Source organism: Eutrigla gurnardus (genome assembly GCF_963514095.1).
Source record: "Eutrigla gurnardus genome assembly, chromosome: 15".
In the NCBI taxonomy this organism is placed as follows: domain Eukaryota; kingdom Metazoa; phylum Chordata; class Actinopteri; order Perciformes; family Triglidae; genus Eutrigla; species Eutrigla gurnardus.
In genome coordinates, this window is record NC_139938.1 from 19,625,086 (window position 1) to 19,646,350 (window position 21,265).

General features: G+C 42.7%; 2 protein-coding genes across 3 annotated transcripts; one reads left to right on the plus strand and one right to left on the minus strand.

The window, feature by feature from the left end:
- The first annotated feature begins 839 nt into the window (after positions 1-839).
- Positions 840-12,839, plus strand: plekhb1 (pleckstrin homology domain containing B1). The gene is made up of 6 exons (XM_084029347.1): positions 840-1,085; positions 2,494-2,646; positions 3,123-3,225; positions 3,882-3,921; positions 3,997-4,087; positions 12,683-12,839. The coding sequence occupies exons 1-6, from the start codon at positions 1,049-1,051 to the stop codon at positions 12,814-12,816; spliced, it is 558 nt and encodes a 185-aa protein (XP_083885473.1). The 5' UTR covers positions 840-1,048; the 3' UTR covers positions 12,817-12,839.
- An 821-nt stretch (positions 12,840-13,660) lies between these two features.
- Positions 13,661-17,651, minus strand: sc5d (sterol-C5-desaturase). 2 transcript variants are annotated; one of them, XM_084029461.1, is made up of 5 exons: positions 17,594-17,651; positions 16,856-17,074; positions 15,936-16,068; positions 15,727-15,827; positions 13,661-15,308 (listed from the first exon to the last, which is right to left on the minus strand). In XM_084029461.1, exons 2-5 carry the CDS (start codon positions 17,063-17,065, stop codon positions 14,844-14,846), a joined length of 909 nt encoding a protein of 302 aa, XP_083885587.1. In that variant the 5' UTR covers positions 17,066-17,074; positions 17,594-17,651; the 3' UTR covers positions 13,661-14,843. The 2 variants fall into 2 exon arrangements, with proteins under 2 accessions (XP_083885587.1, XP_083885588.1); XM_084029462.1 differs by having other exon boundaries at positions 17,622-17,640.
- Between the last annotated feature and the right edge of the window lie 3,614 nt (positions 17,652-21,265).

Genomic DNA, 21,265 nt, shown 5'->3' on the forward strand with positions numbered 1-21,265 from the left:
AACAAGGTAATGTCTTGGACACGTTCTTGTTTAGTGACCACAGAATCATTTTAATGAAATAATGTGACAATTAGAAACTAGAAACACGCTTTTTTAATCTACAGAAATAAACAATTCTAGTTTTGAGATTACAAATTAGGTTAAAACATAATTTCATGCGACTGACTTTCTGAAATTACTGAATATAATCTCCCCATCGCGGGATCAATAAAGTTGTTCTTATCTTATACTGTATATGTATTATGTATATCTTAATTATTTCACCCTGCTGTCAAAATGTTTGCATTATCATTTTATCCATGTAAAAAAAAGGTGAAAAATTTTCATCACAATTCCAAGGGCTCAAATGTAAGAAATCTTGTTTTGTTCAGAGATTACCACATGCTGCCACCAGATGTCACTGTTGTGCACTGTGTAGCAATAAACAAGAGAGTACTACTCAATATATGTGCAGCGTGTGAATCCGAATATTTTCCAGTATATTCCAGTGTTTTCTCTAAGCTATAAAAAGGAAATTATGTCACCGGTGTATCACAGGCCGCCATGATGTGGCGGTGACGACTCATAACTAACCTGGTGACAATTAGGCTAATCCTCACGTTGTTATTCAAGTGCTGGATTAACTTGTGTAACAGCATGCTACATATGTGTGCATCAATGGGACAAAATCCACCTGAATTTATGAGCTTGAACCAAAAAATATCCAACAATACCAACAAGGTGTAGCAGAGAGTCAACAGGAGAAATCAGTCCAGAAAAAGAGTGAGGAAGAGGAGACGGGATGAAGGGGGGAGTGGCCAAACTCTCTCCTAATCCAGAATGTTCCAGTGAGTCAACCTTAGTCCACATTAATCTGCCAGGACGTCAACGTCTGTGGGACGGAGGGAATTATAAACAAAGAGGAAGAGGAGTCCAAAACCAGCCGCCGGATCTTTTACGTCTTCTAAAAAATACGTAAAACTTTAATCTTGCTTCTCCTGGATTATAATTTGTATTATTATTATCATTATTATCATCATCATAAGGACTGGAAGGGCAGCCGAGACACATGGCGCTCCTGAGGTCAGGCTGGCTGTGGCGGCAAAGTGAGTAGTAGACTTATTTTTTTAATGTTTTCTTCAAATAGAAGGACGAGATTTTATAATAAAAAAGGAGCACAATTCCAATTTGTGGATTTGAAGAAACAGCGCTTTCTTGTTCTCCCCACTTTTCTCTCATGCGATTGTGCCAAGTTTTAACAAATATATACAGTATGATAACTGTTAATATTAAATCAGTACTTCTTTAAAAAAACAAACATATTAAAACACATGTTTATAGACTTGCTTTTATGTGGTGTTTCTAATTTTCCTAATTTCTAATTAGAATTATTAGAATTTCTGACATGACTGGACTTTCAATGGGTTCACTGAGCATTTTCTATTCAAAAGGTCAAATCTGTGGAGTTGAGAGGTTGCAGATTGCAAACCTCTCTATAGAGAGCCAAAGTTTTGGTTTGTCCGTTCAGGGCCACTGTAGGAAAAAAACATGGCGGGTCAACACACTGTTCCTTTAAGTGAAAAGTGGACCAGTTATGAAACTCCCAACTTTCTGTTACTTCTAATCCTCCTTTCACGGTCATGTCTTTAAATTGTCTAACGCAGACAGTTAATGGGATTGTATCTGCCGGGGAACAAATCTACACAACAAACACACAAAGCCTATAATGAGACAATACGACGGCGTATCAGGGCTGCTGTAGGGAAAAAACAGAGCCAAAAGAGGGGCAATATTCAGAGAAAAAAAGGGCAAATATACGAGTTTATTACGATGCTAAGAACCAGCATGTATGCTAGCTAACATGAATGTCACATTTATGTTTCTAATGAATCCAATGTGTGACAACGCCTCGTTAAGGTCCTTAGGGTGATGATGTTAATGCTTATTGTTGTTTTTTATTTATAGGCTATGAGGCCAAATTGTCATCTTATGGGTGTTTATTGATCAGGCGGTTTGGCTAAGATGCTAGCGGTATCTAGCGTGCAAGATGCTTGTTACCGCTAAGATGCTAGCAGGAGTTAAAGATGCTAATTGTAGCTAACGTCTTAGCCCTCAAATCTGTGACTTAAACTTGCAAATTTGCAACTTTTTTCTCTGAATATTGCCGCCCCCCCTACTCCATTTGTTTTTTACTAATCTTACTCTTTGATCTCTCTCTCTCTCCCTCTCTTTTTCTGTCTCCCCTTTCTCTCCCTTTTCCCTCTCTCTCCCCTATCTTTCTCTCTGTCCCCCCTCTCTCTCTCCCCTCCCCTCTCTCCCCCTCCCCTCTCTCTCTCCCCTCCCTCTCTCCCCTCCCCCTATCTTTCTCTCTCCCCCTCCCCTATCTCTCTCTCTCTCTCTCTCTCTCTCTCTCTCTCTCTCTCCCCCCTTCTCTCCCCCATCTTTCTCTCTCTCTCTCTCCCCCCCATCTTTCTCTCTCCCCCCCCTCTCTCTCCCTCCCTCCCTCCCCCCCAGCTTCTGTCCTAAAACGCTGGAAGTTGAACTGGTGTGACCTTTGGATCGATGGGAGTCTTTGCTTCTACAAGACAGACAGCAGGCGAGAGCTGGAGCACCGCGTCGGCCTGAAGACGGCGTGTATCGATGTGAGGTCGGGCCTGGAATGTGGAGGTAAAGTCATGAAAAATACAAAGAAAAACATTTAGTTCAAACTCACAAAACCCACGACTTCTTCTTTCAAACGAGAGTAAAGAAAACAAAAATACACATTTCATGTCCGTTTACTTCTAGATTTCTCCTGCAGGCAGAATTAGTTAATGCCTCATTTGCATATTCAAACACAACATTTCAGAAAACCTGTACGACAATATAACAGTTGTCTTAATGTTATATCTATTCGTTTTTTTTTTACTCTTTTCAATTTTAATAGTTTGTTTGTCTATTCATTAAATAACTCGTTGCACATATTCTAAAATATTAATTTCTTATGCCTTTAAATATGTTTTCAAAGGTGAGCATCCACACGTTTCACTGTTTATGTGGCTGATTCTCTGTCGTAATCAGATATACAATATTTTATATAATTAAAATGCACTATTTATTGTGTATTTCTTTGAGGTTGTATTTACCTTGTGTTGGTGCCGTAGGTGTGACTCCACCAGAAAGTAATCCCAGGGAGAACCTCATCGTGGTCCAGCTCACAAACGGGTCCACGGTGAACCTGTGTGCCAACAGCGAGGACGAGTCCATGTAGGTGCTCGCCTGGTTGCCGTCACTACCGTTGCATTGTGTATCCAGTGTTTGCACGCTGTAATATTTTAGTGGAAGTAGTATGCAAAAAAACTATTCGATTGCTATTCAGAGGGCCACGAGTCGATTATTAAACGATTCACGTTTGCATTTTGAATTTAGAATTTTTCCTTCAAATCTTTCAAACCAGTTTCTATTTGTATGATACAGTTGAACTGCCATTACTTATATTAAATGTGGAAAGATTAAGATTACCCCCCAAAAAATAAAAAATACACTTTTTTATCATTAATAATAATAATAATAATAATAATAATAATAATTGATTATTAACTTTAATACATTGATGCAGAATCGTTCAACAAAGCGATGCATCATAGAATCTATTATTTCTCCCACCTCTACTCTTTAACTAAACTTTTTTAAAATCCTGAGTAACGCGCTGCTTTTTAGACTTTTTAGAGATATGGAGATAAAATATGATGATTTTTTAGAATATGATGCACTGTAGATGAAACATCACAATAGCATTGATAAAATGAGTTAACATTAGCACAACCTTAAACATCAACAGCAGTTAAATGCAACATCAACATTAATAGATTAACCAACATCATGTATAACAGTAATTCATTCCCTGTTTGTGTGTTTTTCAGAGCGTGGAAGCTGACCCTGCTGGACACCCGGAGAAACCCGGTGAGTGACCCTGAGGCACGCCGTTGTTCACGCTCGCCTTTGTTCGTTTGCTGAACGTGTCCTTTTTTCCTGCAGGTGTTCACGTACGACCCGTATGACGACTCGTACCAGGCCGTCCCCATCAACAGCTACCACACGGTCTACATCACACCCGGAGCCGGACCAGGTACAGAGGTTCTCCATGGGGGGCCGCTCTACCACGGCCCCCTTTTTGCTCAGGTCATGTAGGCTGGTACCAATAATATTAATATTTTGTGCATGGATTATTTTGAATTTCATCAGGGACAGAAAATGTCCCCCAATTCTGGAATGTTCCATTTATGTTTTTATTTGTATTTTTTTTTATCTCTAGTCTGTCAGCTCAAAAAGCCCAGTGCATTCTGGTTGTTGTAGTTTTTCTACCTTTTGAGCTAAAAAGGAATACACAGCCATTTCTGCTCAGGTCAATACAAATATTTGCACTTTTCTTCCGCATAGTTTTATGAAAAGACCACATTTCCAAGAATGAAATAACAAAAACACATTTTAGAGTTATATTTGGTGCAATCTGGGAATTTAAACCTCACAACCTCAGTATTCCCTAAATCCTGGCTACGGCCCTGCTAGTCATCAGTAATCTGGATGCAACAACATTTCCTTTAAACATAAATATATATATATTTATACATAGCATTCAACCATTACCACCACCGCGGGTGTTGCATTCATTTACACGTTAATCAAATACAATCAACAGAAGAACCCAGACAGCAGAAGTAAGTCTGTAAGTAAGTAAACTAGACCGCTGCCAACAAACAAACACACACACACACACACACACACACACACACACACACACACACACACACACACACACACACACACACACACACACACACACACACACACACACACACACGAACCGGAACTCTCTGCAGGCGGATCCCGTCCTCCCCTGGACCTTCCGTTCCAAAAACTCAACAAAAAAACTCATTATCCATCTGCTGTTTCTTCTTTTCCACCGGTACTCGCTTTTTTACAAATCCTTTGCAACACGCATCAAGGTCTCCTTCTTTCCACGTAGTGTTACCTTCACACACCTGCAGGGGGCGTGGCCTCATTAAACTCTGACGCGTTCGATTAGAGACACATGGAGGAGCTCGCGGGAATAAAGTAGAAGTAGAATTAAAACTGCGAGCAGTATCGTGACGGGCCCGAGCTCATATGCGGTCGTGGAGTGCCTGCGGTCACAGGGCAGTGTCGTGGACGCTGCCCTTGGCGCGGCCGCCTCTCCTGGCGCAAGTCGAGACACAAGCGATTTGACACCGAAAGGCATCCGTCTGTCACGTGCGGTCGTGGAGTGCCTGCATTCACACGCGTGGCAGCCGCCTACCTGTGCAGCAGCCACCTCCTCGTGGCGCGAGTTTAGACACAAGCGATTGACATTTAAAGCCATCTGTCTGTCACATACACACATGTTCATGCCTTCCTGACATCTTTCCTCCTCCCCCTAGTGTGACCTCTCCTCCTCACCCTGTGTCCTCCTTGCAAGGTGAGATGAGAGGAATTAGTTATAAAAAAAATCAGGTGTGGCTTTAACTTGGAAAAAATGACTAAATCAATGACATTTCCTGTCACCAGTAGGTGGCGCTCTGACTGTGAGTGAATATCACAGTGCAGATGTGTTCAGGAAGGAACTCTTATCAGGTGTGCAAAGTTTGGAGCAGATCAGAGAAGAAACACTGAAGTTATAATGTTCATGGCAGAGTTCAACTGACAGCTGTGTGTGGTGCATGTGAAGTGTGACCTCTCCTCCTCCCCCTGTGTCGTCCTTGCAAGCTGAAATGAGAGGAATTAGTTATAAAAAAAATCAGGTGTGGCTTTAACTTGGAAAAATTCACAAAATCAATGACATTTCCTGTGGCCAGTAGGTGGCGCTCTGACTGTGAGTGAATATCAAAGTGCAGATGTGTTCAGGAAGGAACTCTAATCAAGTGTGCAAAGTTTGGAGCAGATCAGAGAAGAAACACTGAAGTTATAATGTTTATGGCAGAGTTCAAGTGACAGCTGTGTGAGATGCATGTGGAGATGTGTGCCATCTCTCCTCCTCTCTGTGTCCAGGCTGAAATGAGAGGAATTTAAAAAAAGGAATTAAAAGTGGCATGACTGTTGATCTGGTGTGATCCAAAGTGAAACTACATTTCAGTCACAGAGCTCACACACATGTTCATGCCTTCCTGACATCTCTCCTCCTCCACCTAGTGTGACCTCTCCTCCTCTCCCTGTGTCCTCCTTGCAAGCTGAAATGAGAGGAATTAGTTATAAAAAAAATCAGGTGTGGCTTTAACTTGGAAAAAGTGACTAAATCAATGACATTTCCTGTGCCCAGTAGGTGGCGCTCTGACTGTGAGTGAATATCAAAGTGCAGATGTGTTCAGGAAGGAACTCTAATCAAGTGTGCAAAGTTTGGAGCAGATCAGAGAACAAACACTGAAGTTATAATAGTTTTGGATGTTAATGACAGAGTTCAACTGACAGCAGTGTGAGATGCATGTAAAGTGTGTCATCTCTCCTCCTCTCTGTGTCCAGGCTGAAATGAGAGGAATTTAAAAAAAGGAATTAAAAGTGGCATGACTGTTGATCTGGTGTGATCCAAAGTGAAACTACATTTCAGTCACAGAGCTCACACACATGTTCATGCCTTCCTGACATCTCTCCTCTTCCACCCAGTGTGACCTCTCCTCCTCTCCCTGTGTCCTCCTTGCAAGCTGAAATGAGAGGAATTAGTTATAAAAATAATCAGGTGTGGCTTTAACTTGGAAAAAGTCACAAAATCAATGACATTTCGTGTCACCAGTAGGTGGCGCTCTGACTGTGAGTGAATATCAAAGTGCAGATGTGTTCAGGAAGGGACTCTAATCAAGTCTGCAAAGTTTGGAGCAGATCAGAGAAGAAACACTGAAGTTATAATGTTTATGGCAGAGTTCAAGTGACAGCTGTGTGAGATGCATGTGGAGATGTGTGCCATCTCTCCTCCTCCCTTTGTGTCCAGGCTGTAATGAGAGGAATTAGTTATAAAAAAAAATCAGGTGTGGCTTTAACTTGGAAAAAGTCACAAAATCAATGACATTTCCTGTGGCCAGTAGGTGGCGCTCTGACTGTGAGTGAATATCAACGTGCAGATGTGTTCAGGAAGGAACTCTTATCAGGTGTGGAAAGTTTGGAGCAGATCAGAGAACAAACACTGAAGTTATAATATTTTGGATGTTAATGACAGAGTTCAGCTGACAGCAGTGTGAGATGCATGTAAAGTGTGTCATCTCTCCTCCTCTCTGTGTCCAGGCTGAAATGAGAGGAATTTAAAAAAAGGAATTAAAAGTGGCATGACTGTTGATCTGGTGTGATCCAAAGTGAAACTACATTTCAGTCACAGAGCTCACACACATGTTCATGCCTTCCTGACATCTCTCCTCCTCCACCTAGTGTGACCTCTCCTCCTCCCCCTGTGTCTTCCGTGCAAGCTGAAATGAGAGGAATTAGTTCAAAAGAATCAGGTGTGGCTTTAACTTGGAAAAAGTCACAAAATCAATGACATTTCCTGTCGCCAGTAGGTGGCGCTCTGACTGTGAGTGAATATCAAAGTGCAGATGTGTTCAGGAAGGAACTCTTATCAGGTGTGGAAAGTGTGGAGCAGATCAGAGAACAAACACTGAAGTTACAATAGTTTGGATGTTAATGACAGAGTTCAGCTGACAGCCGTGTGAGATGCATGTAAAGTGTGCATCTCTCCTCCTCTCTGTGTCCAGGCTGAAATGAGAGGAATTTAAAAAAAGGAATCAAAAGTGGCATGACTGTTGATCTGGTGTGATCCAAAGTGAAACTACATTTCAGTCACAGAGCTCACACACATGTTCATGCCTTCCTGACATCTCTCCTCCTCCACCTAGTGTGACCTCTCCTCCTCCCCCTGTGTCCTCCTTGCAAGCTGAAATGAGAGGAATTAGTTATAGAAAAAATCAGGTGTGGCTTTAACTTGGAAAAATTCACAAAATCAATGAGATTTCCTGTGGCCAGTAGGTGGCGCTCTGACAGAGTGAATGTCAAAGTGCAGATGTGTTCAGGAAGGAACTCTAATCAAGTGTGCAAAGTTTGGAGCAGATCAGAGAACAAACACTGAAGTTAAAATAGTTGGGATGTTAATGACAGAGTTCAGCTGACAGCAGTGTGAGATGCATGTAAAGTGTGCATCTCTCCTCCTCTCTGTGTCCAGGCTGAAAGTACAGGAATTTCAAAAAAGGAATTAAAAGTGGCATGGCTGTTGATCTGGTGTGAGACATGAGACTGCAGCTGCATGTGAGATTCACAGTTCCCCATGTGTCACTGATAGATCTCTGACTCCATCTGGTGGTCGCTGTGCGCCTGTGTCTCTCCCCTCTATGCTCCCCGAGTGAAGATTGAGTGAAAACCTGGCTGATTTACACACTTGGCGAAAAACATTTTTTTTACCTACTTTATCATGACTTGAGGCGGTGGGTCCAAGAGGCTTTTTTGTACAGCTCCACTTGGGCTATCTAGGAAAAAATATTTTATGCGTGTACGCCCTACCTAGAGGGGGGGCTGTTGCTGAGAAGATGGGCATAAAATCGGTCACATTTCATTTTGCCATTAGGTGGCGCTCTACCTGTCAGTTAAAATTGCAGTGCAGTTGTGTTCAGGACGTGACTGTTGACAAGCATGAATATTTTGGAGCAGATCGGAGAAGAAACGGTGAAGTTATAACAGCTTTGATGCCAATGGCGAAGGATGAAAATAGTAGCGCAGTCATGACGTCGGCGTGGCCACGCCCCAATACTTTCGGAGCATCTTTAACTTGCGTTTTCTCCTTTAGGCCTTTCCAACCACATATCAAATTTTGGTATCTATCAGATCAACGGTATAATGATTTTTTGATTTTGTGTGACCCCTGTGAATGGCCAAAAACAGGCAAAATCAACCAAACACTGCAATAATTGGGATTTTCTGGAAGTGGCAAATATGACTCCATTTAGATGAAACTTGACATACATGTTCTTTCAAGCGATGTCAACATAGGTTTTGAGTTTCGTAATTTTAGGGGCAAAGGTTATAGAGTTATGCTAATTGCATTTTGGTAGCCACACCCTCTAATGTTCATTGGCCGATATCTCCTGATTAAATGCATATTTTCAAAACCTTTTCGGACCATATCCATAGCTAGGTCTAAAGAGTATGCGTACCGAATTTCGTCCAAATCGGACCAACGGTGTCCGAGAACTGCGCAACGTCCTGTTTTTCATAAAATCCAAGATGGCGGAAAAATTCGGTAGGCGGACTTTGGTACTCCAAGAGGATTTTTTGTAGGGGAGACATGTTTGCACATGTGTGCAACGTTTCATGTCAATCGGAGTTACGGTGCGGCGGGGCTGGCGATTCTCCACTCTAGGTGGCGCTAGCGAGCAACTTTTTCGTGGGTGAATGCGAAGACGCCAAATTCTCAAATTTTTCGCCAGACCCTATAGACACTCCAATTTGCGTTCGTTTCCTTTCAGGCGAACACCCCTAAAACGCAGCTCGAACATGTGTAAGAATAATAATAATAATAATAATAATAATTAAAACTGCGAGCAGTATCGTGACGGGCCCGAGCTCATATGCGGTCGTGGAGTGCCTGCGGTCACAGGGCAGTGTCGTGGACGCTGCCCTTGGCGCGGCCGCCTCTCCTGGCGCAAGTCGAGACACAAGCGATGGACACCGAAAAGGCATCCGTCTGTCACGTGCGGTCGTGGAGTGCCTGCATTCACACGCGTGGCAGTTGCCTACCTGTGCAGCAGCCACCTCCTCGTGGCGTGAGTTTAGACACAAGCGATTGACATTCAAAGCCATCTGTCTGTCACATACACACATGTTCATGGCTTCCTGACATCTCTCCTCCTCCACCTAGTGTGACCTCTCCTCCTCTCCCTGTGTCCTCCTTGCAAGGTGAGATGAGAGGAATTAGTTATAAAAAAAATCAGGTGTGGCTTTAACTTGGAAAAAGTCACAAAATCAATGACATTTCCTGTGGCCAGTAGGTGGCGCTCTGACAGAGTGAATGTCAAAGTGCAGATGTGTTCAGGAAGGAACTCTAATCAAGTGTGCAAAGTTTGGAGCAGATCAGAGAACAAACACTGAAGCTACAATAGTTTGGATGTGAATGACAGAGTTCAGCTGACAGCTGTATGAGATGCATGTAAAATGTGCATCTCTCCTCCTCTCTGTGTCCAGGCTGAAATGACAGGAATTAGTTATAAAAAAAATCAGGTGTGGCTTTAACTTGGAAAAATTCACAAAATCAATGACATTTCCTGTGGCCAGTAGGTGGCGCTCTGACTGTGAGTGAATATCAAAGTGCAGATGTGTTCAGGAAGGAACTCTAATCAAGTGTGCAAAGTTTGGAGCAGATCAGAGAAGAAACACTGAAGTTATTATGTTTATGGCAGAGTTCAAGTGACAGCTGTGTGAGATGCATGTGGAGATGTGTGCCATCTCTCCTCCTCCCTTTGTGTCCAGGCTGAAATTAGAGGAATTAAAAGTGGCATGGCTGTTGATCTGCTGTGATCCAAAGTGAAACTACATTTCAGTCACAGAGCTCACACACATGTCTCTGCCTTCATGACATCTCTCCTCCTCCCCCTGTGTGACCTCTCCTCCTCCCCCTGTGTCCTCCTTGCAAGCTGAAATGAGAGGAATTAGTTATAAAAAAAAATCAGGTGTGGCTTTAACTTGGGAAAAGTGACTAAATCAATGACATTTCCTGTGGCCAGTAGGTGGCGCTCTGACTGTGAGTGAATATCAAAGTGCAGATGTGTTCAGGAAGGAACTCTAATCAAGTGTGCAAAGTTTGGAGCAGATCAGAGAAGAAACACTGAAGTTATTATGTTTATGGCAGAGTTCAACTGACAGCTGTGTGAGGTGCATGTGGAGATGTGTGTCATCTCTCCTCCTCCCTTTGTGTCCAGGCTGTAATGAGAGGAATTAAAAAAAAGGAATTAAAAGTGGCATGGCTGTTGATCTGCTGTGAGGCAGATTGAGCTGCATGTGAGATTCACAGATCTCCATGTGTCACTGATAGATCTCTGACTCCATCTGGTGGTCGCTGTGCGCCTGTGTCTCTCCCCTCTATGCTCCCCGAGTGAAGATTGAGTGAAAACCTGGCTGATTTACACACTTGGCGAAAAACATTTTTTTTACCTACTTTATCATGACTTGAGGCGGTGGGTCCAAGAGGCTTTTTTGTACAGCTGCACTTGGGCTATCTAGGAAAAAATGTTTCATGCGTGTACGCCCTACCTAGAGGGGGGGCTGTTGCTCAGAAGATGGGCATAAAATCGGTCACATTTCATTTTGCCATTAGGTGGCGCTCTACCTGTCAGTTAAAATTGCAGTGCAGTTGTGTTCAGGACGTGACTGTTGACAAGCATGAATATTTTGGAGCAGATCGGAGAAGAAACGGTGAAGTTATAACAGCTTTGATGCCAATGGCGAAGGATGAAAATAGTAGCGCAGTCAAGGCGTCGCCGTGGCCACGCCCCTAAATATTATGGATATGTTTGGCATACTTTTTGTCCGTAAGGCCTTTCCAACAACATATCCAATTTTGGTATCGATCGGATCAACGGTATAATCAGTTTTTGATTTAGCGTGACCCCTGTGAAAGGGCAAAAACAGCCAAAAACAGGCATAGCTGGCAATATTTGGGATTTTTTCGAAGTGGCAAATATGACTCCATTTAGATGAAACTTGACATACATGTTCTTTCAAGCGATGTCAACATAGGTTTCGAGTTTCGTAATTTTAGGGGCAAAGGTTATAGAGTTATGCTAATTGCATTTTGGTAGCCACACCCTCAAATATTGATTGGTTGATATCTCCTGATTAAATGCATATTTTCCAAAACCTTTCAGGCCATACCCCCAGCTAGGTCTAAAGAGTATGCGTACCGAATTTCGTCCAAATCGGACCAACGGTGTCCGAGAAATGCGCAACGTCCTGTTTTTCATAAAATCCAAGATGGCGGAAAATTTTTCCAGGCGGACTTTGGTACTCCAAGAGGATTTATTGTAGAGGAGACATGTTTGCACATGTGTGCAAAGTTTCATGTCAATCAGAGTTACGGTGCGGCGGGGCTGGCGATTCTCCACGCTAGGTGGCGCTAGCGAGCAACTTTTTCGTGGGTGAATGTGAAGACGCCAAATTCTCAAATTTTTCGCCAGGCCCTATAGACACTCCAATTTGCGTTATTTTTTTTTCAGGCGAACACCCCCAAAACGCAGCTCGAACATGTGTAAGAATAATAATAATAAACATTCGAATAACAATAGGGCTTCGCAGCCCGACTTTGTCGGCGCTCGGGCCCTAATAATAATAATAAACATTCGAATAACAATAGGGCTTCGCAGCCCGACTTTGTCGGCGCTCGGGCCCTAATAAAGGAAGCAACTTTTTTTTTTAGCAATGTGAAAGTACAATATTAGGAATGTTCATAAAACACAATTAAAAAGCAATGTGTTATTGTTTTATACATGTTCATAGGCCAACACCAACAATAGCAGCAAATGCCATTAAAATGCATCTTGTAGTTCATTTTCCAGTGTGATATTAAGCAACATACCTTTTTACACTTTAGCCACTGTTAATCTGGATTCTGCAGGGTTATTTCTCAGCTGTCAGGAAAACATGAGAAAATAGGGTAACGGTTGTCTTCCCTCCGTCTTTCCTGTCCAAGGAACCCACCAGGTGGTGGTTCAGAGGGACCCGTTTGATGGAGTGTTGGAGCACCTAGCGCTGGGATTACTGGCCGGCATGGCAGCCGGGGCCGCCATGCGCTCCTTCCTCTTGATGCCCTTCTTTTTCTGCTGAGACGATCTCAACGCTGCACACAGACTGGGAGGATCATCATAATGGAGAACGTCTGCTGCTTTTCTGTTTTTGTTGTTGTTGTTTTTTGCATATCAAGACTTAAGAAGCTGAACATTATTCTAATGTTATGATACATCCTTCCTGCTTGTACAGCACATTTAATCTACGAGTATTTGCAAACACCGGGATGTCGATTTTGTATGACTTTTCTTTAATCTGCTGCCTAAATTTTACACTTCATAGTTTGATCAAAGTGTTGCCTGTACGAGGAAATAAATGGATGTATTGAAATATAAGCAGGGATGGTGATTTTTCCTCCCCTTAAACACATTGCAGGGTCTTCATCCGCAGACGAGTCTCCAGATGAGTTTAAAAGTTAAGGATCCACAGCAGTTCATACACATGCTGATGAAAGCTCAGGATCAAAGGTCTTAACTGGACCTTGAGGTGGTTGATAGTTTTTCAAGGTCAGGAATGAACTTCGATGGTTTAACTTTTCAGTGAGAATTCTCAAAAAAAATGCTGTTAAAATGAGAACGGCTTCTGAGCTTCCTCGATTCGCTTGAAAGCTCCAGACAAATGAGTGAGTAGACCTCGATTTTCTTTGTCAAACTACATTTCTGAAGGTCAAAAGTGAACTTTCCCACCCAATACTTTGTTGAAGTTTCCATTGTGTGGATACAGAATCAAAGGAATTTAAAAACTTTTGGAGTAAGCATTTTTGTATTCATCATGTATTTCTACTTTGTTTGTACCACATTAATACAGTATCCAGAGAAAAGGTGTTTTATTCTCATACTAATGATGATGCAATCACCTAAACAGACAGAGAGAAGCCATGAAATGTGAAATTAATATAATCCTTTACATTTAAACTCCACAAATTAGAAAATATTTCTTTTTCTGTCAAAGCGGTCGTTGGTTTGCCATATTTTTCAGATTCAGTCAGAACTTCTTCTACATGTTAAATCTAAAACTGATTCACAGTCCGGCTATGTTCACACTGCTGGTCGGATATGATTTTTAAAATTTGGCTGCTCACATTATACACACATTGGACACATTTTTAAATGTGGTCAAATTCTGGTTCTAGTCTGAACAAGAGATCAATTACAGTTATGTAGAACACGTCGCATAGAAGAACGGTTTCAATTAAAGTTTCTCTAAGTTTTAATGTCTTTTTTATTTATTGATGTATGCAACGTAAAAAGTTACGTAAGTGCTGATATGGCAGAGGTCACACCTGTATCTGATTTAGCACCACATATGAGAGTGGCCCAAATCAGCCTTGAAAAGACAAGAGTCTATGTGTTCTGTGCGATGCACATTGTTATGAAAAATAAGAGATCTGAATCACATTTACACAAAAAAGAAAAACCCTTTTGTGATGCTCCTCAAGTCTCTTGGCTCTGTTGCCGGGCAGCAAAAAGCAAAAGCACATCTGGAATCACCGTATCACCTTGATTTACTCACAAGGACTTGCATTGCCTTCTCTACCGATTGGTACGTGAGAACGAGGCGACTTGTCTCCTAATAATGACCTCCACATATTACGAAAGTGCATTGTCAATTACGTTTCGGAAGGAAAGATATTTGAACTTTTTTGACGTCTCGGTAATACGTTTAACCAGGAAGAGGTCGGGGTGGATGGATGTGTCAAACACTCGACTTTCACCCAGGAGACCAACGTTCCTGTCCCATGTGAAACCAACAGGTAACGTACCTAAACAGTCATTTTCTTGGACCTGAACATAATTAACAATGCAGTTTCGAAAAGTGCCATAACACACTATAAACTAATTATAGTTCATAACCGTCGAGATTTCACGTATCTGTGTGTTGCAGAAGCTCACAATGCCAACATCGTAGTCCAGAGTCCAGAGGAAACCATCTTACATTCATCTCATTGACTAGTATTTGAAATCTCGCAGCTTATTTGGCAAATACAGGAACTCTAATTATGCTCCGATTTGTTTCCCAGCGAGCCATTGTCTTTACAAAAATAATGATCATCCTTTAAATTACTGTCACTCCTCCTTACAGGTGACTCCTCTCTGAGCAGGTCCACTTCTTTGCCCGTTGACCTTCGACCTGTCGTCTCCCAACTTTCCCTCGGCTTGAAGTTTCCGGATCAGATCGTGGGGCCCCTTCCCCATCAGGGCCGACGGGTGCCTGTAGGAGCCTCCCAGGCGATCCCACAGGGTGAAGTACTGGCCGTAGTTGTAGTCGAAGAAGAGGTGGTGGTCGGTGTGGTGGGCCGAGCCGTTGATGGCGCCCGTCAGGGTGCCGGGGACGCGGTAGTCGCCGTCGTGGATGGAGATGGTCCAGATGTTGACGAAAATGTAGAGGGCCAGGTAGAGCACCTTGTGGAGGGGGAAGAGGAAGGGGTAGATGTGGTACGGGAGGCCCTGCATGAAGCCGTCGACGGGGTGGAAGGCGTGGCTGGCGAAGGGGGACGGGATCTTCCATAGGTGGTGGGGTTTGTGAAACAGCTGTTTTTGTCAAAGTGAAGAGATGAAGTGAATGTGGGCTAACATTAAGTCCATAAATTGCCTGGGTCAATATCACCTGCTGATATTATTTGGTGAATATGTTTGCAGGTAATTGACAAGAAATTGCAGAATAGAAATAACACCTGGACAAATAAAGTGATCTGCATAACAAGATACGAGTTAAGTATGAAAATCTGTTCTCAGTCATTTTGGGTGAATTAACCCTTTAAACGTGCCTATTGTCTAAAGTGAATTTCTGATTGATACTATCATATAAGCAGCCAGTCAAAGTTTTAAAAAGCACGTATCTAACTTTCCATGATTCTACTGTATCAAGTAAATAAATGACGACGTTGAATTAATTGCACTATTCAGCCTTTCAGGCAGCTAACGAGTTCAAAGAGAGAAAAGAACCCACCTTGTATATAAGCTTATGATGGAGGAAGCGATGGATCCAGTAGATACACATGTCGGTGAAGAGCAGGAAGAAGGTCATACTCAGGAAGAGACCGGCCCACCCTGAAAGCACACGGACCAAGTCACCGCCACGAACGGATTTCATCTCCGTGGAAACCACGAGATAACAAGAAAAAGCTGAAAGCCGACGAGGTCGTTCCTTCAACTCACCCAGCGGAGATTCGTCGACATTGTCGTACAGTTTGCTGTATCCTCGGACTTCGGCGAAAAACAAGGCCACCGTTGGGAGGCTGATCCAGGGGAGGGAGGTCATTGCATACTTGATCTCCCGCTGAACCTGGTTCTAAAAGGAAAAAAAAAAAATGAATTCAGTCAATCAGAAAGGAGGGAAATGTAGAAACATAATAAGATATGAAGGTTGGCGACTGGCAGTAGTTGAGAGTTTCTTGTGTTTCGCCGAGTGCAACATCATGAAAGAATCGACTTCAAAGACATGCAAAACACGGATTTTGGAGAAAGATCAAGGAGGGGGGCTTTGACAGCAGGCTGTTCATCCAGCCTTCTAGTGTGGCGCTTCAGCACATTCATTTAGCCATAGTGAGACTCGTTAAAAGGTATAATATTCAAATAAATCTAACAATAAAAACAAAGATAATCCCTCGAGCGGGGACGTAAAGCCCTCAGCCAACAGCGTCCCAAGGCTCACAGGCCTGGCAGAGAGCAGACAGGCCAAGGGAGGATGAATCCTTCCTTCGGCTGCATTCATTCAAAATCAAACACCTTCCCACAGGTTTGTGAGGACGAGTGTGTGTGTTTTATTTGTGCTTTAGAGCGTAACCGCCATGAAACAATCAGAAAATGATGCTTCACTGTTTGCTCTCCATAACGACGGGCCCTCGTTTCATTCACTCTCTAGCTCTCCCTCCCTCCCTCCCTCTTGCTCGGCCGCTGAGCCGGAACGGAGCGGCACCGTTTGAATGCCGTGTTTTCAAACAGCAACCGACAACGTGACGACACGTTGCACTTTTCATTTGGACCTTAACAAGACGACCGAAAGGGCTTCACGTCGACACAAATAAACGATGTTTGTCAGGCGTGCGAAACGCACGGATAACGAAAATGGGATTCACCTCGAGGAAGTGTGGGTGTTTCATCAGATCGTGGTCGAAGATGAAGAAGTAGCTGATGGCCCCCAGGCCCAGGTACAGGACCGCGGCCCCCAGGTTGGTCAGCACCAGCAGGCTGAGGATCTGCCGCAGGGCCCCGTCCTCGGCCCACGAGGCCGGGTACACATACGGGCTGAGGACGTAATAGTCGGCCACGTTCAGCACCAGATCCATGGTTTTAATCTGGAAAGTACAAAAGGGAGGGAGCACATATTATTAAAAGAAAAAAATGATGCAAAGAAGACTACATTTCCCACAAGCCCTGTTGTTTGCCTGTTCATGTAACACTTGCCAAAGTGCTTTTTATGCATTTATGTCGTATTAGCATTTATTAAATGGTATAAAACACACACTATCATATATATTATGTTACACATATGATTTAATAATCGTTCATGTGATTGTTAACAGAGCTGTTAATGAATGATTGACAGAATATAAATGTCAAAACATTAGAAAAGGGGTCTTTAAGTGAGAACACGTCCATATATTCAGATGGAAGCAGGACAATTACGCTGAAATACGTGGACGTTACGTTGATTTTATAATCCAAATGAGACATTTATGTAACTTCCTGAACGACCGTCACGTTAGACAACTTCACGAGCAGTTACTATATCATTATCAGCGCACTGAATGCATTAAAAGACACCGCAGGCGTTAGCGAACAGTCAATATAGTCAATATGATTTTAAATCTTACATTTTTTAAACCGCAGGCTCTCCCGTACCTTGTGTTGGTTGCTCGTATTCCGGGACAACGGCGGAGGGACGCGTACTAAGGTGTGCGAGCGACCAATCGGCAGCTCTTGCCCCGCCTGCGTCACAGGAGGAGCATCCAATGAGCGCGCAGGGTTTCATCACGGCAGGCTTGTTGTGATTTCCCATTGGCCGAATCGGAGGATCTGATCATGGTGCTACAGGAACAGGTCTAGCGCCGCTTAAAGGGTCTGCCACAGCTGGATCAGGGGTTAGGAACGCCCCCCGACCCCCCCAAGATTGTGACACAAACCGAGTTGAGTCTCTATGCTGTGTTAATATAGCAGACTGTATATTCTACGGTGGTTTAGTATGCTCAGATACACTTAATTCACCAAACTTCCTTTACAAACGTACGAGTTTAAGGTTGTATTAAAAAAAAAACCGTACATAATCTAGGGAAGAAAAAAAAAAACGTAACCACACTAACCTTTGAAACCCACTCTTCAATTCGGCTGCTCCAAAAACAGCCAATATTGTTTTTTTAACCTTCGATAAAGCGTCTTGTATAATAGCAAGGCAAAGTAATTTCTTATTAGGCAATTACTTATTAAAAACAAAGATGCCGAATTTTCCAGAACATAATTATACATAAAAGAAGCCTTAAATTAACACCCTTGAGTTGTGTATTTTAGCACATCAGCATGGCAAACTTACTCTTGCAAGATTTCTGAATGAAGTTTGGCGTGCTGGTATACGACATTGGACTTTGACACAGCACGGATAGCTTCATTATTTTAATATATAGTTACCCACTGTTATTTGCATCTACAAAACTAAACGGGTTTGTTTTTAAACGGCAGAGATGTGACAAATTGCTTCGACTCTGCTGTGTATCTGATACCCAACCCTGCCACTAGGTGTCGCCAGCGCTCTAAAGTACGAGAGGGAGTCGCCTCAGCCTTTGACACCTTGCACTGTTCATATACAGACACCGTCATACATGAATATTAGTGTGATTCCACTGGAGATGAGATAATTAAAAACATAAATCTTATGTTGGACATTCTAATCTTTTAGGCAACATGAATATTAGGGGAATGTTATAATAGAGGGGAGGTTACAGCCCTCCATATACCCCACGATTTTATTCTATAGGTTTATAGGATTGATTTGATGATGAGAAGTCAGCTCAGCTCCAATGTAAGGATACTCATCTATGTTGATAAGCCACCAACAGAAGCTTTTAATTATTTGGCTCCTTCAGGATGTCACCTGTTTATTTTATGTCTCAGAAGGTATCTCATTTTTTTCAGATTCATATTTTTTTTTTTTTACAAAGTTACTCCACAGGTTGCTACTTCATTAGCTTGAAAATACAACATACAGTACGTTTTTTGGTCACGAACGGGGAATTTGCCCCCTCTGATTGCCGTATTAAATGAAAATGTTTTTTAATATATTCGTGGTCACATGCAATAACAAATGCATCGTCACTGGCGGCGATTCCCTTCCATGACAATCAGATCGGCTGCAGCTGCCCTTTAAACAGCATCAAGCTCTTCTCCGTCACTCCACTCGTGGCGATGCAAGGACGGCAGATGGCCACACTTTATGTTTATTGATACAAAGCTGTAGGCTGTCTTGTGTCATAAACACGACTTCCTCTATTCATGCACATCATGATTAAATGGCTGCGTTTACTGGGCTTTTATTCAAAGTGCCTTACAATATGTTTGTCATTAACCCGTTCACACACAGAGACACAGACTGTGTGCAACGATGCCACTCTGACCATCCGGTGCAGTTTGGGTTCAGCGTCTTGCCCAAGGACACGTGTGCAGAAGGAGCCGAGGATCGGACCACCAACCCTGTGATTAGTGGATTTGAGCCACAGTCCTGCACTGCGATTTGTCTTTTCTATGCAAAGGAAATTATAACTCAAGAAAAGGATGAATCTGAAGTGTAAAATGCAGCTTAATGAATACAACAATGTATATGAGGAAAAGCAGCGTCTCATAAGATTGCCATTCAATTAATTACATTAACAACACATGGCATACCATTCCTTCATTTTTCAGTCGGCATCACCTGCTTTGCTTGATTATATCAACGTGTTATTCACACTGAATGCAGCGGTAACACATCCTGTATCTAAAGAAACTGTTTCTTTTAACAGCGTTCGTTTGAAGCTGCTCGACTCAAACTTTCTCTACTTTCTAAAGAGAGTTGGTGATTTGAGCAGAGCTGTCTCACGGGCTGCGAAGGCATCACACACACACACACACACACACACACACACACACACACACACACACACACACACACACACACACACACACACACACACACACACACAATCAGGATATCTGCAGAGAGACAACCCTCATGCTGAGACCCAGATAACCTGCTGCTCGTCATCTCCTCAGTAGGCAACAACATTGGATGTGTCACTATGGGAAAGGTAATCATCAAAAAAAAGGTGGAGAAACTTGTCACAAGTGGAGACTGCTTCACTCCGACACCAATCGTATATTTGATGGACTTGTCACTGCGGTTGATGGGACTAAGATTAATATATATTATATTATATATATATATATATATATATATATATATATATATAAACCCAGGTTCGGTTTTACCTCCAGATTAAGTGATTTAGATACAACCTCATAATAAGCCTTGTTCCCATAGCTTTGCAGACATAGCATCATAACCAGTAATGAAAGCCAATTTCCCCTCCAAAATACAACATCCATCCATCCATCGTCTACCGCTTATCCTGTATTCAGGGCTGGAGCCGATCCCAGCTGACATGGCGAAGGCAGGGAACACCCCGGACAGGACGCCAGTCTATCACATGTAGAGACAGACAGCCATTCACACCTACGGGCAATTTAGAGTCACCAATGAACCTATCCCCATCCTGCATGTCTTTGGACTGTGGGAGGAAGCCGGAGAACCCGGAGAACCCGGAGAGAACCCACGCTCACACGGGGAGAACATGCAAACTCCACACAGAAGGAACCCGAACCCGACCCGGGAATCCAACCCAGGACCCTCTTGCTGTGAGGTGACAGTGCTACCCACTACACCACCGTGCAGCCAAAATACAACATATACTGTATATTTGTATATATACACACACACACACACACACAGGGTCGCCCATTGTAGGAGCCAAAATTAGTTTGTCTGCTCCTTTGGTTTCTATTATTTACGGTAATTAACACCCGGGTGTGGTTTTCCCTTTATTTACCTGTTCAGTTGCACTGCGGTGCTCTTTAGACAAAGAGGGTGAGCGAGGCTCCGATATTTTCTTTTCACCGAGTCGTATTTGTGTGGTTTTTTTTCATATTTTAACATAATTTGCCTCAATAAATACTTTACAGCTGACCTGGAGTGATGAATGAATTCAACGAGCGTGTCACAGTTAAGAGCCCGCTGAGCCTCTTAGCAGCATTAAAAAATTAAATAATAGTCGCTACACTCATTAAGTTATAATTATCACCCATAAAGTTTGCAAATGTCTGTTTTTGATAGCGCCAAAACAAATGTAATACGTGAATTAATTTCACCTGGGTAACTGTGACACAAAATTGAATCATTACACATGGTCAAAAGTGATTTTTATATATATATTTATATAATTTTATATAGCATGATAAGCTAG

Excerpts from the sequence above, each read along its gene's own strand:
- plekhb1 (XM_084029347.1), top strand. The coding sequence starts at position 1,049 with ATGGCGCTCCTGAGGTCAGGCTGGCTGTGGCGGCAAA. Across the intron at positions 1,086-2,493 it reads AGGCTGGCTGTGGCGGCAAA|CTTCTGTCCTAAAACGCTGG; the intron begins GTGAGTAGTAGA and ends CCTCCCCCCCAG. Across the intron at positions 2,647-3,122 it reads GTCGGGCCTGGAATGTGGAG|GTGTGACTCCACCAGAAAGT; the intron begins GTAAAGTCATGA and ends TTGGTGCCGTAG.
- sc5d (XM_084029461.1), bottom strand. The coding sequence starts at position 17,065 with ATGGATCTGGTGCTGAACGTGGCCGACTATTACGTCCTCAGCCCGTAT. Across the intron at positions 15,828-15,935 it reads TGTCGACGAATCTCCGCTGG|GGTGGGCCGGTCTCTTCCTG; the intron begins GTGAGTTGAAGG and ends GTGTGCTTTCAG. Across the intron at positions 15,309-15,726 it reads ATCATAAGCTTATATACAAG|CTGTTTCACAAACCCCACCA; the intron begins GTGGGTTCTTTT and ends TGACAAAAACAG.